Source organism: Oncorhynchus kisutch, linkage group LG20 (assembly GCF_002021735.2).
Source record: "Oncorhynchus kisutch isolate 150728-3 linkage group LG20, Okis_V2, whole genome shotgun sequence".
NCBI classification, from domain to species: domain Eukaryota; kingdom Metazoa; phylum Chordata; class Actinopteri; order Salmoniformes; family Salmonidae; genus Oncorhynchus; species Oncorhynchus kisutch.
Window position 1 is genome coordinate 2,035,495 of NC_034193.2, and position 18,933 is coordinate 2,054,427.

At 47.2% G+C, this 18,933-nt stretch overlaps 1 protein-coding gene across 1 annotated transcript; it reads left to right on the top strand.

The window, feature by feature from the left end:
* Positions 1-10,541: 10,541 nt before the first annotated feature.
* LOC109886342 (interferon regulatory factor 2-binding protein 2-A-like) lies at positions 10,542-18,721 on the top strand. Its single transcript, XM_020478044.2, has 2 exons — positions 10,542-13,545; positions 15,028-18,721. Exons 1-2 carry the CDS (start codon positions 12,714-12,716, stop codon positions 15,789-15,791), a joined length of 1,596 nt encoding a protein of 531 aa, XP_020333633.1. The 5' UTR covers positions 10,542-12,713; the 3' UTR covers positions 15,792-18,721.
* Positions 18,722-18,933: the final 212 nt, after the last annotated feature.

Here is an 18,933-nt window from a genome sequence, read left to right on the forward strand (position 1 = left end):
CATGTACTAAACTAACCCTGTACTAAACTAACCCTATACTAAACTAACCCTGTACTAAACTAACCCCGTACTTAACTAACCCTGTACTAAACTAACCCCGTACTTAACTAACCCTATACTAAACTAACCCTGTACTAAACTAACCATGTACTAAACTAACCCTATACTAAACTAACCCTGTACTAAACTAACCCCGTACTTAACTAACCCTGTACTAAACTAACCCCGTACTTAACTAACCCTGTACTAAACTAACCCCGTACTTAACTAACCCTATACTAAACTAACCCTGTACTAAACTAACCCTGTACTAAACTAACCCTATACTAAACTAACCCTGTACTAAACTAACCCTGTACTAAACTAACCATGTACTAAACTAACCCTATACTAAACTAACCCTGTACTAAACTAACCATGTACTTAACTAACCCTATACTAAACTAACCCTGTACTAAACTAACCATGTACTAAACTAACCCTATACTAAACTAACCCCGTACTTAACTAACCCTGTACTAAACTAACCCCGTACTTAACTAACCCTGTACTAAACTAACCCCGTACTTAACTAACCCTGTACTAAACTAACCCCGTACTAAACTAACCCTGTACTAAACTAACCCCGTACTAAACTAACCCTGTACTAAACTAACCCTGTACTTAACTAACCCTGTACTAAACTAACCCCGTACTTAACTAACCCTATACTAAACTAACCCCGTACTAAACTAACCCTGTACTAAACTAACCATGTACTTAACTAACCCTATACTAAACTAACCCTGTACTAAACTAACCCTGTACTAAACTAACCCTATACTAAACTAACCCTGTACTAAACTAACCCTGTACTAAACTAACCCCGTACTAAACTAACCCTGTACTAAACTAACCCTGTACTAAACTAACCCCGTACTAAACTAACCCTGTACTAAACTAACCCCGTACTTAACTAACCCTGTACTAAACTAACCATGTACTAAACTAACCCTATACTAAACTAACCCTGTACTAAACTAACCCCGTACTAAACTAACCCTGTACTAAACTAACCATGTACTAAACTAACCCTATACTAAACTAACCATGTACTAAACTAACCCTGTACTAAACTAACCCTATACTAAACTAACCCCGTACTTAACTAACCCTGTACTAAACTAACCCCGTACTTAACTAACCCTGTACTAAACTAACCCCGTACTTAACTAACCCTGTACTAAACTAACCCCGTACTTAACTAACCCTGTACTAAACTAACCCTGTACTTAACTAACCCTGTACTAAACTAACCCTGTACTAAACTAACCCTGTACTAAACTAACCCTGTACTAAACTAACCCTGTACTTAACTAACCCTGTACTAAACTAACCCTGTACTAAACTAACCCTGTACTAAACTAACCCTGTACTAAACTAACCCCGTACTAAACTAACCCTGTACTAAACTAACCCTATACTAAACTAACCCTGTACTAAACTAACCCTGTACTAAACTAACCCTGTACTAAACTAACCATATTCTATGCCTCTTCAAATGTTATTTTATTTTTTATAACTGGTAAATAATACAACAATGTTCTACTTTCACATTATGTACAGGCTGGGTAATTCCAGATTGTTTTCAACATATTTTCCCTTCTTGTTTTTTGTCATCTCTCCTCCCTCCCCCTCTCTTCTACCCTCCCTCCTCCTCTCTTCTTCTCCGACAGGCAGGGCAGATTAAGGGGATGTTCTAGCTACCATCTTGTTTGTCTAAACCGCTCAATGCACATGTGGCACATCTCTGTCCTAGTCTGACTCACTACTCTCTCCCCCCCTCCCCCCTCTCTCTACTGTTGTAGTTACTCTCTGCAGCCATGGCAACTGCTGCATGTTTGGCATAATGCCTTTGAGGGCAGTGGAAGAAGAGAGAGAGAGAGAGAGACCGAGAGAGAGAGAGAGAGAGAGAGACAGCGAGAGAGACAGATTAAGACCGAGAGAGAGAGAAAGAGAGAAAGACAGAGAGACCAAGAGAGAGAGAGAGAGACAGCGAGAGAGACAGATTAAGACAGATAGACAGAGAGAGAGAGAGAGAGAGAGAGAGAGAGAGACAGAGAAAGAGAGAGAGAGAGACAGAAAGACAGAGAGAGAGAGAGAGAGAGAGACAGAGAGAGAGAGACAGGGAGAAAGAGAGAGTAAGACAGAGAGGAAGAGAGAGATGGAGGGAGGGAGAGAGCGACAGAGAGAGACAGAGACAGAAAGAGAGAGGGAAAGACAGAGAGAGAGAGTGGGAGAGAGAGAGTGAGAGCAGAGCAATCTTTGCTCTCAGTAGTTGGCTTCAATCCAGTGTAATCATGCCACAGAGCTGAAATGAGGCCTCTGGCAGAACACCAGGTTTCAGGAAACAAAGATGTGAGCTTCTAATGTTGGCCGCCGAACCTCCCTGCCTCCCTGCTGCCCTGCCCGCTTGGCATGAAGCACCAATTCCCAGCAGCCTTCGCTTTGGCAGCCCACCAGGTCAGCTAGCACACTCACAGAAAAAGACACACACACACACACACACACACACACACACACACACACACACACACACACACACACACACACACACACACACACACACACACACACACACACACACACACACACACACACACACACACACACACACACCCTCTCCTGCTGGGGCTGCAAAGAGGATCAGGATAAAGAAATATAAGCATCCCAAATGTCACCCCTTTCCCTATATAGGCCACTGTTTTTGACCAGAGACCTATTGAGGAAGAGGCCTATGGGTCCTCTTAGGAGTGCACTGTATGGGGAATAGGGTGGCATTTGGTACGCAACCCAGAGGCTTGTTTTTCTCTGGGTCAGTCAGTAGGTCGACTCTCTGTCTCTGCTGTTCTGGTCCAATGACATCACCTCTGCAGCCTCTAGCAATCAGATTCCAGCCACCAGATTCCAGCCATCAGATTCCAGCCATCAGATTCCAGCCATCAGATTCTAGCCACCAGATTCTAGCCACCAGATTCCAGCCATCAGATTCTAGCCACCAGATTCTAGCCACCAGATTCCAGCCACCAGATTCTAGCCACCAGATTCTAGCCACCAGATTCCAGCCACCAGATTCCAGCCATCAGATTCCAGCCATCAGATTCCAGCCATCAGATTCCAGCCATCAGATTCTAGCCACCAGATTCTAGCCACCAGATTCCAGCCACCAGATTCCAGCCACCAGATTCCAGCCACCAGATTCCAGCCATCAGATTCCAGCTATCAGATTCCAGCTATCAGATTCCAGCCATCAGATTCCAGCAGCAATTCCCATTTTCCCTTCTTGCACCAGTTCAGAGTCAAACCTTTACTTGAATTCTTCCATTCTAAATGATGTCACAGAGAGGTTGCTTGACTTGAAACGTAAATTGCCGTGTTTGTAGAAAGTTGATTAATTAAAGACAATCCATGAAGCCTAACAGAAAATACTAAATCGCAACAACGAATCTGAATTCAGCACATCTGTTTAATAGTTGTTCATTTCCTCACGTTCGTTATCTTTACACACAGTTTCCCGTGAAAGACGTGAAGCTAAAATAAGGGGTCAAGGCAGAGGAACGACGTTGAGTTGTAAAACATTGTTGCCATGGTGATTCACGTCCAATACAGGAGGAATATGACGGATTCATACGAGGGCACTTGTTATGGACTCAAGAGTCATGCATTACATAAGGAGCCCTATCTGTATAATATAAGCCTGAAAAGGCTATTTACTGCACTTAGTCTCAGTGCAATGCCTTTTAAAGTTCTTTGTTAATCAGTGAAAAAGCTAAATAAATGGGAGTCAAACAAGGAAGTTGTTTAAAAAAAAATAAGTAAAAGCTATTTTAAAAGATAAATAATGATTTTCCAGCTGTCCAGTGTCCTCCGCCGCTACGTAGCTCTTCAAACCAGAAACCAGAGCCCCCCCACCAGAAACCAGAGCCCCCCCACCAGAAACCAGAGCCCCCCCACCAGAAACCAGAGCCCTCCCACCAGAAACCAGAGCCCCCCCACCAGAAACCAGAGCCCTCCCACCAGAAACCAGAGCCCCACCACACGAAACCAGAGCCCCCCCCCACACCAAAAAAATATGTGAAAATAGATTGTAGAACAGTGTAAACAGGAAACAGGAAGTGACTGGTCACGGGGGGGGGGGATCCTGGGTACTGTGGGTGGTTGCCACGGTTACTGTTTCCTGTATGAAACACAACCAATGAAGAGGGAGGAAAAAAAGGTCATACATTACCGACAACTGTCTGTCTCTGAGCCAACAAACGCTGATTACCTCCACCTCATCCCGTCTGGTCAACATTATAACACGATGATGACTGACTGAACACTCTGTTTTATTCCAGTCGCATCCATCGCCATAACCTTCATCTAAACTATGCGTGAGTATAAACAACTGAGTATTTATTTATTTATTTTCATCAAAATGATGTAAATGAATTTCTGGATAATATCTCCTTTATGGTAGTGTTTATTCTCCCTCTCTTCTGCAGCGGTTGCAATAGCAGGGTTATGTAACAACTACATAATAAAATCGGTATCGGCAATCTGCCGGGCGGCTGACTCCAGAGGGAATGTGGATCTCAGGCTGAATCACATATCATACCCAGGCACAGCCCAAATGGCACCCTATACCCTACATAGTACACTACTGTTGACCAGAGCCCTATACCCTACATAGTACACTACTGTTGACCAGAACCCTATACCCTACATAGTACACTACTGTTGACCAGAGCCCTATACCCTACATAGTACACTACTGTTGACCAGAACCCTATACCCTACATAGAACACTACTGTTAACCAGAACCCTATTCTCTGTATAGTGCACTACTGTTGACCAGGGCCCTATTCCCTACATAGAACACTACTGTTAACCAGAATCCTATACCCTACATAGAACACTACTGTTAACCAGAACCCTATACCCTACATAGTACACTACTGTTGACCAGAACCCTATACCCTACATAGTACACTACTGTTGACCAGAGCTCTATACCCTACATAGTACACTACTGTTGACCAGAGCTCTATACCCTACATAGTGCACTACTGTTGACCAGAGCCCTATTCCCTATATACTGCACTACTGTAGACCAGGGCCCTAATCCCTATATAGTACACTACTGTAGACCAGGGCCCTATTCCCTATATAGTACACTACTGTAGACCAGAGCCCTATTCCCTATATAGTGCACTACTTTAGACCAGAGCCCTATTCCCTATATAGTGCACTACTTTAAACCAGAGCCCTATTCCCTATATAGTGCATTACTTTAAACCAGAGCCCTATTCCCTATATAGTACACTACTGTCGACCAGGGACCTATTCCCTATATAGTGCACTACTATAGACCAGGGCCCTATGGGCCGACACAATCAAAAAATGAACAGGCTGGCTCAGAATGTGTTGAAACAGACGTCAGCTCATCTAGAGAGATGACAATCACATGCTTGGGTATTTCCCTTAACTACACACACACATCATGATCACAGTCAGTCTATATATTTTTTCCTGCCTCAGTCTGACTCAGAACAACTCTTCACATACATTTCAACCACTAAACACCTACTGAAACTACAGTCATGTCTCTGTACGATATGAGGATAAGTATTATAATACTCCACTATGTATATATATATATATATTATGTTCAGGCTTTATATATATATTACATTTGTTTATTTAACGAGTCAGTTAAGAACATATTCTTATTTACAACGGTCTAGGAACAGTGGGTTAACTGCCTTGTTCAGGGGAACAGTGGGTTAACTGCCTTGTTCAGGGGAACAGTGGGTTAACTGGTCTAGGAACAGTGGGTTAACTGGTCTAGGAACAGTGGGTTAACTGGTCTAGGAACAGTGGGTTAACTGGCCTAGGAACAGTGGGTTAACTGACGCTCTAACCACTAGTCTACCTGCCGCCCCTACACTCTAACCACTAGGCTACCTGCCGCCCAACGCTCTAACCACTAGGCTACCTGCCGCCCCTACACTCTAACCACTAGGCTACCTGCCACCCAACACTCTAACCACTAGGCTACCTGCCGCCCTACACTCTAACCACTAGGCTACCTGCCGCCCCTACACTCCAACCACTAGGCTACCTGCCCCCCAACGCTCTAACCACTACGCTACCTGCAGCCCCTCCACTCTAACCACTAGGCTACCTGCCGCCCCTACACTCTAACCACTAGGCTACCTGCCTCCCCTACACTCTAACCACTAGGCTACCTGCCGCCCCTACACTCTAACCACTAGGCTACCTGCCCCCCTACACTCTAACCACTAGGCTACCTGCTGCCCCTACACTCTAACCACTAGGCTACCTGCTGCCCCTACACTCTAACCACTAGGCTACCTGCCGTCCCTACACTCTAACCACTAGGCTACCTGACGCCCCTACACTCTAACCACTAGGCTACCTGCCGCCCCAAAGCTCTAACCACTAGGCTACCTGCCGCCCAACGCTCTAACCACTAGGCTACCTGCCGCCCCTACACTCTAACCACTAGGCTACCTGCCGCCCAACGCTCTAACCACTAGGCTACCTGCCGCCCAACGCTCTAACCACTAGACTACCTGCCGTCCAACGCTCTAATCACTACGTTACCTGCCGGCCAACGCTCTAGCCACTAGGCTACCTTCTGGCCTAGTATTATGTCTCTGTAATAGAGGTTTTAAATGAGGATATAACCTGGTGGCCTTGAGATTGAATCTGTTTTTCAGTCTCCCAGCTAAGATGCACCACTACTGACCTCGCCTTCTGGATGATAGCGGTGTGAACAGGCAGTGGCTCGGGTGGTTGCTGTCCTTGATGATCTTTTTGGCCTTCCTGTGACATCGGGTGGTGTAGGTGTTGAGCATCAGCGTAGTGGAGGTATTGTAGTGGGGGGTCAGGAAGCCGCCCCCTGGGGGGGGGGGGGGGGCTCAATGATGAGCTTGGAGGATACTATGATGTTGAAGGCTGAGCTATAGTCAATGAACAGCATTCTCCGGTAGGCATTCCTCTGGTCCAGATGGGATAGGGCAGTGCGATGGCGATTGCATCATCTGTGGATATGTTGAGGCGGTAAGCCAATTGGAGTGGGTCTAGGGTGACATGGGGAGGTGGAGGTGATATGATCCTCTCAAAGCACTTCATGATGACAGAAGTGAGTGCTACGTGGCGATAGTCATTTAGTTGTTACCTTTCCATTCTTGGGTACTGGGACAATGGTGGCCATCTTGAAGCATGTGGGGACAGCAGATTGGTATAGGGAGAGATTGAATATGTTCGTAAACACTCCAGCCAGCTGGTCTGTGCATGCTCTGAGGACACGGATAGGGATGCCATCTGGGGCAGCAACCTTGCGAGGGTTAACAAGCTTAAATGTCTTACTCATGTCGGCCACGGAGAACGAGAACCCACAGTCCTTGGTAGCGAGCCACGTAGTTGGCACTGTGTTATCCTCAAAGCGAGCGAAGAAGGTGTTTAGCTTGTCCGGGAGCAAGAAGTCAGTGTCCGCGACATGGCTGGTTTTCCCTCTATAATCTGTGATTGTCTGTAGACCCTGCCACATATGCCTCCTGTCTGAGCCGTTGAATTACGACACCACTTTGTCTCTGTTTTGCCTTACAGAGGGAAAAACTATACTGTTAGTATTCAACCATATTCACAGCCACCTTGCTGTGGTTAAATATCCTCTACAGACCATCATAATGTCCTCTACAGACCATCATAATGTCAGACCATCATAATGTCCTCTACAGACCATCATAATGTCCTCTACAGACCATCATAATGTCCTCTACAGACCATCATAATGTCAGACCATCATAATGTCCTCTACAGACCATCATAATGTCCTCTACAGACCATCATAATGTCCTCTACAGACCATCATAATGTCCTCTACAGACCATCATAATGTCCTTTACAGACCATCATAATGTCCTCTACAGACCATCATAATGTCCTCTACAGACCATCATAATGTCCTCTACAGACCATCATAATGTCCTCTACAGACCATCATAATGTCCTCTACAGACCATCATAATGTCAGACCATCATAATGTCCTCTACAGACCATCATAATGTCCTCTACAGACCATCATAATGTCCTCTACAGACCATCATAATGTCCTCTACAGACCATCATAATGTCCTCTATAGACCATCATAATGTCCTCTACAGACCATCATAATGTCCTCTACAGACCATCATAATGTCCTCTACAGACCATCATAATGTCCTCTACAGACCATCATAATGTCCTCTACAGACCATCATAATGTCAGACCATCATAATGTCAGACCATCATAATGTCCTCTACAGACCATCATAATGTCAGACCATCATAATGTCAGACCATCATAATGTCCTCTACAGACCATCATAATGTCAGACCATCATAATGTCCTCTACAGACCATCATAATGTCAGACCATCATAATGTCCTCTACAGACCATCATAATGTCCTCTACAGACCATCATTATGTCAGACCATCATAATGTCCTCTACAGACCATCATAATGTCCTCTACAGACCATCATAATGTCCTCTACAGACCATCATAATGTCCTCTACAGACCATCATAATGTCAGACCATCATAATGTCAGACCATCATAATGTCCTCTACAGACCATCATAATGTCAGACCATCATAATGTCCTCTACAGACCATCATAATGTCCTCTACAGACCATCATAATGTCCTCTACAGACCATCATAATGTCCTCTACAGACCATCATAATGTCAGACCATCATAATGTCCTCTACAGACCCTCATAATGTCCTCTACAGACCACCATAATGTCAGACCATCATAATGTCCTCTACAGACCATCATAATGTCCTCTACAGACCATCATAATGTCAGACCATCATAATGTCCTCTACAGACCATCATAATGTCCTCTACAGACCATCATAATGTCCTCTACAGACCATCATAATGTCAGACCATCATAATGTCAGACCATCATAATGTCCTCTACAGACCATCATAATGTCAGACCATCATAATGTCAGACCATCATAATGTCCTCTACAGACCATCATAATGTCAGACCATCATAATGTCCTCTACAGACCATCATAATGTCCTCTACAGACCATCATAATGTCCTCTACAGACCATCATAATGTCCTCTACAGACCATCATAATGTCAGACCATCATAATGTCCTCTACAGACCATCATAATGTCCTCTACAGACCATCATAATGCCCTCTACAGACCATCATAATGTCCTCTACAGACCATCATAATGTCCTCTACAGACCATCATAATGTCCTCTACAGACCATCATAATGTCCTCTACAGACCATCATAATGTCAGACCATCATAATGTCCTCTACAGACCATCATAATGTCCTCTACAGACCATCATAATGTCCTCTACAGACCATCATAATGTCCTCTACAGACCATCATAATGCCCTCTACAGACCATCATAATGTCCTCTACAGACCATCATAATGTCCTCTACAGACCATCATAATGTCCTCTACAGACATCATAATGCCCTCTACAGACCATCATAATGTCCTCTACAGACCATCATAATGTCCTCTACAGACCATCATAATGTCCTCTACAGACCATCATAATGTCCTCTACAGACCATCATAATGTCCTCTACAGACCATCATCATGTCCTCTATAGACCATCATCATGTCCTCTACAGACCATCATAATGTCAGACCATCATGATGTCAGACCATCATAATGTCAGAGCATCATAATGTCAGACCATCATAATGTCAGACCATCATAATGTCCTCTACAGACCATCATAATGTCCTCTACAGACCATCATAATGTCCTCTATAGACCATCATAATGTCCTCTACAGACCATCATAATGTCCTCTACAGACCATTATAATGTCAGACCATCATAATGTCCTCTACAGACCATCATAATGTCCTCTACAGACCATCATAATGTCCTCTACAGACCATCATAATGTCCTCTATAGGCGGATGGTTGGCGGGCAGGGAAGGCGGATTGGGGCGGAAGGCGGATTGGTTGGCGGGGAGGGGCGGGGCGCAAGGCTGATTGGTTGGTGGGTAGGACCGAGGAGGGGCGCAAGGCGGATTGGTTGGAGGGTAGGGCCGAGGCGGGGTGCAAGGCGGATTGGTTGGAGGGTAGGGCCGAGGCGGGGCGCAAGGCGGATTGGTTGGTGGGTAGGACCGAGGCGGGGCGCAAGGCGGATTGGTTGGAGGGTAGGGCCGAGGCGGGGTGCAAGGCGGATTGGTTGGCGGGTAGGGCCGAGGCGGGGCGCAAGGCGGATTGGTTGGCGGGTAGAGCCGAGGCGGGGCGCAAGGTGGATTGGTTGGCGGGTAGGACTGAGGCGGGGCGCTAGGAGGATTGGTTGGCAGGTAGGGCCGAGGCGTAAGGTTGGTACGTGACTAAACATCTTAGTTCCTCTTTGGAACGTCACGGTGGCACAAATATATCCTGTCTACACACACACACACACTGTGTTGGCAGCTGCTAGGCTTCAGTCAGTTGCGTTATTGCCTCACCCTCCAGTATTGCATCTGTTGGAATGGATTCAACCCTGCCTCGGGTGGAATGAACCCTGCCTCCCTGCCTCGGGTGGAATGAACCCTGCCTCCCTGCCTCGGGTGGAATGAACCCTGCCTCCCTGCCTCGGGTGGAATGAACCCTGCCTCCCTGCCTCGGGTGGAATGAACCCTGCCTCCCTGCCTCGGGTGGAATGAACCCTGCCTCCCTGCCTCGGGTGGAATGAACCCTGCCTCCCTGCCTCGGGTGGAATGAACCCTGCCTCCCTGCCTCGGGTGGAATGAACCCTGCCTCCCTGCCTCGGGTGGAATGAACCCTGCCTCCCTGCCTCGGGTGGAATGAACCCTGCCTCCCTGCCTCGGGTGGAATGAACCCTGCCTCCCTGCCTCGGGTGGAATGAACCCTGCCTCCCTGCCTCGGGTGGAATGAACCCTGCCTCCCTGCCTCGGGTGGAATGAACCCTGCCTCCCTGCCTCGGGTGGAATGAACCCTGCCTCCCTGCCTCGGGTGGAATGAACCCTGCCTCCCTGCCTCGGGTGGAATGACAAAACAAAATACTACTCCCCTCCTGCCACCCACTTCTCCAACTGCTGGAGAACACTGGAATTCTACATTTGAATTCATTAAACTTTATTGTCCTTTTAAGAACCTTTTATGCACATGTTTTTGACTTTTACACACGGGTGTATTCAGTGATAAGCTTTTGAGACATATTCGAAATAGGCAAATTATTATAATATTTAATATTTAGGTTTAATGAGTGACTGGTGTAGTTCACGGTTCATTAATAGTTTATTTCCGTAGCCTACCCACCCACTTACCAATACTTAACATCAAAATGCATCAGATGTGACGTTATGTTGCAGTGCCTCTTATAACCTACTTGGATAAAGTGGGCTATCCGGTTATGGTCCCATTTCACAAGTCTGGAAATCCCCACATCTACAGTATAGCGTTTACTGGAACAGCCTGTACGCTGTGCAGAGGACACAGAGATCACCGCCCTGTTGTTTACTGTAGCCTATACGAAGATCAACGGTTAGAATATGAATTCGCACACTGAAAGCTGACGAAAATGAAACCCTTTCATTCTTTTGCATGCTCATGAATATTCATGAGCAGAATTAGGCTGCGGTAACGACGGGGCTACGGGTTTGGTATGACGCGGCCGCCAACGGGATGAAATGTGGACGTGTTACTTTGTTGCAACTACTGCACGATTGTGCCTAATAGTCGGGATGTAGGGAATATTTTACGCATCGAAAGGGTCTGGCTGTAGTTGCTGTAACCGGGGAAAGGTGATTTCCTATACGACATTACAAACGCATTAAAAAATATATATATTGTGAAAAATGCACCTTCGAATATTTCCAACAGTCCAATAGTAGCCTTTTCTATTATATTTATCATCCAAATCATGTTGATATTGAAGAAAATGTTGTGTTGTAACACACTGTTAGGTTCTAATAGAGCCTCAACAGGGTGCAGAATTGTATCTTTTAGACATTTCTCTAATGCACAAAACACACTGGCCTCTCTGCCACAATATCCAGCATATTTCGACTCGAATATTCTTTAGAAAGAGGATATTTATCGTGGATATCATTTCCGTTTTCACTTGAAGCAGAAGGCAACAATCACACTGTTCCCGTCTCTCCCACCCCCGATCTGGCGGTGGCTGGTTGGTTGTAACCTTCTTGGCAAAGGTTCAAGTAGTGATTAAATCAAATAAATAAAAAATGGGGGCGAAGGAGCCTGGCGTGACTGAGCATGCGCCTGAGGGGGCTGCCGTCGAAGAATGAAGTAAATAGAATGTTGTCGGTGCCCGGGCGGTGACGTCACCTCTCCACACCGGGACTGGGCTGAGCGGAGGCTGTAGGCGAGGCAGTAAGAGAGACAGATAGAGGACGCGTCAGTCGTAGTAGTCTAAAAAAACATCCTCCCTGCTGTCATGCATTTCTGTTTGTAACTTAATTGTTTGTTGGTATAGTCAGGAGACCGACGGAGAGGAGTAGAGGACGTATTTTTCTTTTTGAGAGACGGAAGGACCTGTGTCTGATTTCTAAAAAGGACTAGGAGATATCCACACACAGAGACCTGGGTTAGAGAGAGATTTAACGTCCGTTTTTCGGTGAAAGGGAAGCTATGTCGTCCGCGACGGTAGCTGCTTCAAGAAGGCAGTCCTGTTATTTATGCGACCTGCCCCGCATGCCCTGGGCTATGATCTGGGATTTTACCGAGTCCATCTGCAGGGGATGTGTCAACTACGAAGGAGCGGACCGGATCGAGTTTGTGATTGAGACAGCCCGGCAGCTGAAGCGGGCTCACGGTTTACAGGAGGGGAGATCTCCGGGGCCCGCTAAACAGCAGCAGCTCTCGGGGAAAGAAATCCATGCTAATCACCACGGCTCTGGAGGAGACAACGGTTCCCGACCGCCTCAGCCCCTTGACCGCTACCCCCTCTCCACATCGGACCGTCCTCCGCGGCTGGGGCCGGAGTACCAGTCTGGGAGACAGGCTAACGGCATTCCGGTACCTAATGGATTTCCTAAACCGGACGATCCACCAGAGCTTAACCGGCAGAGCCCAAACCCGCGCAGGAATAACACGGTTCCTCCTAATCTAGTGCCTTTGGTGAACGGGAACATGTCCTCCGTGCACGCCGTTAACGGCCGACCGATGGGGCACCCGGGGTCAGGTTTGATGGCTGGTAGCCCCAACGGGCACGGCGGTAAGCGCCCGGCCTCGTTCTCCAGCATCGAGCAACACGAGAAGGATAAGCACAGACCGGACAGCCTGACGCCGGAGATAGAGAACCACAAACAAAGGGCGGATGACTGGATGAACAAGGGGAAAACGGTCAGGGACTTGATGGCTCTCCATACCTTCGACAACCGGTTCAAGAAGGATCCTGCCGCCATGCAACAGAGGGTGATGGGCTATGAGCAACAACAGAACGCCGCAGCTTCTAAATCAGGTTGGTACTGGCCGGCTGGATGGATGGATGAATGGCTGGATGACTGGCTGGATGGCTGACTGACTGGCTGGATTGCTGACTGACTGGATGGATGGATGAATGGCTGGCTGGCTGGCTGGCTGGCTGGCTGGCTGACTGGATGACTGGCTGGCTGACTGACTGGCTGGATGGATGAATGGCTGGATGGCTGACTGGCTAACTGGATGGCTGACTGGCTGGATTGCTGACTGACTGGATGGCTGACTGGCTGGCTGGATTGCTGACTGACTGGCTGGATGGCTGGATGGATGAATGGCTGGATGACTGGCTGGATGGCTGACTGACTGGCTGGATTGCTGACTGACTGGATGGATGGCTGGATGGATGGATGGCTGGCTGGCTGGCTGGCTGACTGGCTGGATGGCTGGATGACTGGCTGGCTGGCTGACTGACTGGCTGGATGGATGAATGGCTGGATGGCTGACTGGCTAACTGGATGGCTGACTGGCTAACTGGATGGCTGACTGGCTGGATTGCTGACTGACTGGATGGCTGACTGGCTGGCTGGATTGCTGACTGACTGGCTGGATGGCTGGATGGATGAATGGCTGGATGACTGGCTGGATGGCTGGCTGACTGACTGGATGGCTGGCTGACTGGCTGGATTGCTGACTGGCTGGATTGCTGACTGACTGGATTGCTGACTGGCTGGCTGGATTGCTGACTGGATGGCTGGCTGGCTGGCTGGATGGCTGACTGACTGACTGACTAGCTGGCTGGCTGACTGGCTGGATTGCTGGCTGGCTGGATTGCTGACTGGATGGCTGGCTGGATGGCTGACTGGATGGCTGGCTGGCTGACTGGATGGCTGACTGACTGACTGGATGGCTGACTGACTGACTGACTGGCTGGCTGGCTGGCTGACTGGCTGGATTGCTGTCTGACTGGATGGCTGACTGGCTGGCTGGATTGCTGACTGGATGGCTGGCTGGCTGGCTGGATGGCTGACTGGCTGGCTGACTGGATGGCTGGCTGTGGTTGTTTTTCCATTAAATGGAGCAGTACAGTAACCTAGCCTGCATACAGCCTAGAGATATATTATATATATATATATATTTAGCATTTTGTCATGACACAAGTCGTGCGTCGCCTGATATGCTTCAGCCGATGGAAAGTGTTTCACGTGTCCACCCTTTAGGCACTACCATTCAAATGAAGTAGACCGATTACATTTCCATGTCTCATGACACAAACTCAGCCATGAGTCCATTTTAACATGCATATGAGTGCCTTTATTTATCTAGGTTCCCCTGGTTAAATAAGGGTTAATATTTGTTTATTTTTTTAAATCATAGAAGAATGACTCCTACTACTGAATAAGATGATGTTGTTGTTTGTATTATTTTGCGTTATGCAACAAGGGAAGTGTTTCTTCTCAGTATTGATCAGCATGTTGTGTCTCTAACTCAGCGTTCTTCGCGTTTAACCCTTTCCTTCCTTCAGACAGGGGAAAACACCCGCGGACTATGAAGAGGAAAGCATCGCCGGAACCGGAGGGAGAGAGAGAGGGAACCGCCGCCAAGCATAGCGGAGAGGACAGACAGCAGTGGTTACCGGGTCCACCATCTGACCGTGACGGACATAAAATGCCCCCGGGACCACCACCAAGCTTCTCCTCCGTCCCCACCAATACCATATCCCCCCACTCACGCACCACCCCACCGGAAGCTGCGCAGAACGGCCAGTCCCCCATGGCGGCTCTGATCCTCGCGGCAGACAACGCCGGTGGTGGCGGGAACAGCTCGCCCAAAGATGGGAACCAGGTCCACTCCACCACGCGGCGCAACAGCAGCAGCCCGCTCTCGCCCTCCTCCATGAACCAGAACCGGCGGCTTGGACAGGGGAGAGATGGTACTGGTGGCGCGGGGACAACTCACGTGTCAGGAGGAGGCGTGGACCAAGGGCACGGACCTCAAAGCATTCCGGACCCGTCAGTACCCGGGAGCGTACCCCTCTGCTGCACGCTCTGTCACGAGAGGTTAGAGGACACTCACTTTGTTCAGTGTCCGTCGGTTCCCTCGCACAAGTTCTGCTTCCCGTGTTCGCGGCAGAGCATCAAACAACAAGGAGCCACCGGGGAGGTGTACTGTCCCAGCGGGGAGAAGTGCCCGTTGGTCGGCTCTAACGTACCGTGGGCTTTCATGCAGGGAGAAATCGCTACCATCCTGGCAGGAGACGTCAAAGTAAAAAAAGAGAGGGATACTTGATGGGGGAGGGATTGTTGTGGGTGGGGGGAGGGGTTCAAATACAAATATATAAATATACAAATACCACATACCTACTGCATACCATCCAAGCAAACTAATGGACTGTGTTTATAGTGGACCCAAACCGAAGGGACTACTGCATACCATCCAAGCAAACTAATGGACTGTGTATATAGTGGACCCAAACCGAAGGGACTACTGCATACCATCCAAGCAAACTAATGGACTGTGTTTATAGTGGACCCAAACCGAAGGGACTACTGCATACCATCCAAGCAAACTAATGGACTGTGTTTATAGTGGACCCAAACCGAAGGGACTACTGCATACCATCCAAGCAAACTAATGGACTGTGTTTATAGTGGACCCAAACCGAAGGGACTACTGCATACCATCCAAGCAAACTAATGGACTGTGTACATAGTGGACCCAAACCGAAGGGACTACTGCATACCATCCAAGCAAACTAATGGACTGTGTTTATAGTGGACCCAAACCGAAGGGACTACTGCATACCATCCAAGCAAACTAATGGACTGTGTTTATAGTGGACCCAAACCGAAGGGACTACTGCATACCATCCAAGCAAACTAATGGACTGTGTTTATAGTGGACCCAAACCGAAGGGACTACTGCATACCATCCAAGCAAACTAATGGACTGTGTTTATAGTGGACCCAAACCGAAGGGACTACTGCATACCATCCAAGCAAACTAATGGACTGTGTTTATAGTGGACCCAAACCGAAGGGACTACTGCATACCATCCAAGCAAACTAATGGACTGTGTTTATAGTGGACCCAAACCGAAGGGACTACTGCATACCATCCAAGCAAACTAATGGACTGTGTTTATAGTGGACCCAAACCGAAGGGACTACTGCATACCATCCAAGCAAACTAATGGACTGTGTACATAGTGGACCCAAACCGAAGGGACTACTGCATACCATCCAAGCAAACTAATGGACTGTGTATATAGTGGACCCAAACCGAAGGGACTACTGCATACCATCCAAGCAAACTAATGGACTGTGTACATAGTGGACCCAAACCGAAGGGACTACTGCATACCATCCAAGCAAACTAATGGACTGTGTACATAGTGGACCCAAACCGAAGGGACTACTGCATACCATCCAAGCAAACTAATGGACTGTGTACATAGTGGACCCAAACCGAAGGGACTACTGCATACCATCCAAGCAAACTAATGGACTGTGTACATAGTGGACCCAAACCGAAGGGACTACTGCATACCATCCAAGCAAACTAATGGACTGTGTACATAGTGGACCCAAACCGAAGGGACTACTGCATACCATCCAAGCAAACTAATGGACTGTGTTTATAGTGGACCCAAACCGAAGGGACTACTGCATACCATCCAAGCAAACTAATGGACTGTGTTTATAGTGGACCCAAACCGAAGGGACTACTGCATACCATCCAAGCAAACTAATGGACTGTGTTTATAGTGGACCCAAACCGAAGGGACTACTGCATACCATCCAAGCAAACTAATGGACTGTGTTTATAGTGGACCCAAACCGAAGGGACTACTGCATACCATCCAAGCAAACTAATGGACTGTGTTTATAGTGGACCCAAACCGAAGGGACTACTGCATACCATCCAAGCAAACTAATGGACTGTGTTTATAGTGGACCCAAACCGAAGGGACTACTGCATACCATCCAAGCAAACTAATGGACTGTGTATATAGTGGACCCAAACCGAAGGGACTACTGCATACCATCCAAGCAAACTAATGGACTGTGTTTATAGTGGACCCAAACCGAAGGGACTACTGCATACCATCCAAGCAAACTAATGGACTGTGTACATAGTGGACCCAAACCGAAGGGACTACTGCATACCATCCAAGCAAACTAATGGACTGTGTACATAGTGGACCCAAACCGAAGGGACTACTGCATACCATCCAAGCAAACTAATGGACTGTGTATATAGTGGACCCAAACCGAAGGGACTACTGCATACCATCCAAGCAAACTAATGGACTGTGTACATAGTGGACCCAAACCGAAGGGACTACTGCATACCATCCAAGCAAACTAATGGACTGTGTATATAGTGGACCCAAACCGAAGGGACTACTGCATACCATCCAAGCAAACTAATGGACTGTGTACATAGTGGACCCAAACCGAAGGGACTACTGCATACCATCCAAGCAAACTAATGGACTGTGTACATAGTGGACCCAAACCGAAGGGACTACTGCATACCATCCAAGCAAACTAATGGACTGTGTACATAGTGGACCCAAACCGAAGGGACTACTGCATACCATCCAAGCAAACTAATGGACTGTGTACATAGTGGACCCAAACCGAAGGGACTACTGCATACCATCCAAGCAAACTAATGGACTGTGTACATAGTGGACCCAAACCGAAGGGACTACTGCATACCATCCAAGCAAACTAATGGACTGTGTACATAGTGGACCCAAACCGAAGGGACTACTGTATTCTTCAGTAAAACATGACTGTAATGTTTTTAGATTCTTTTGGAATACATTGTGTTTGTATATTTTTGAAGATGAAGGTATGTAATCATAATAAAATAGGACTCTTCTTGGTCCCTCTTTGTTGAGTTTACATCTCAAATGGTACCCTATTCCCTATGCAATGCACTACTTTTGAACCAGATACCCCTAGGGGAAACCCATAGGGCTCTCTGGTCAAGACTAGTGCTTTATGTAAGGTACAGGGTGGTTGTTTGGGACGTGACCTGTCTGATAGCAGTTCCTTTTCAAAACGTAGAATGTGACTGATGATGACTAGCCTCTCTCTCTGTAAACACTTAAGCATCCAACTGAAATCATTTAACTGTAATGTGTATATGCACTTGTTTCAAAAAAAATTATTGCCAAAATACAATTTGTGATCTTGTATGAAGAACTAAGTGTCTGAGGTTGCTTTCTTTAAAGGGTTACCGTTGAGAAACCACTTTGTGAAGTGGATAAATAGCACCTTATTGTTATATAAAGTACCACAATTTACATTCAAGTGTAATGACACACTGATCTGGGTTTTCAGTCTGCGCACACCGCTGCCAAACTAGAATTGCAACGCAGCATGTTTTCTGTATTCTGCACAAGGACAAACTTGTT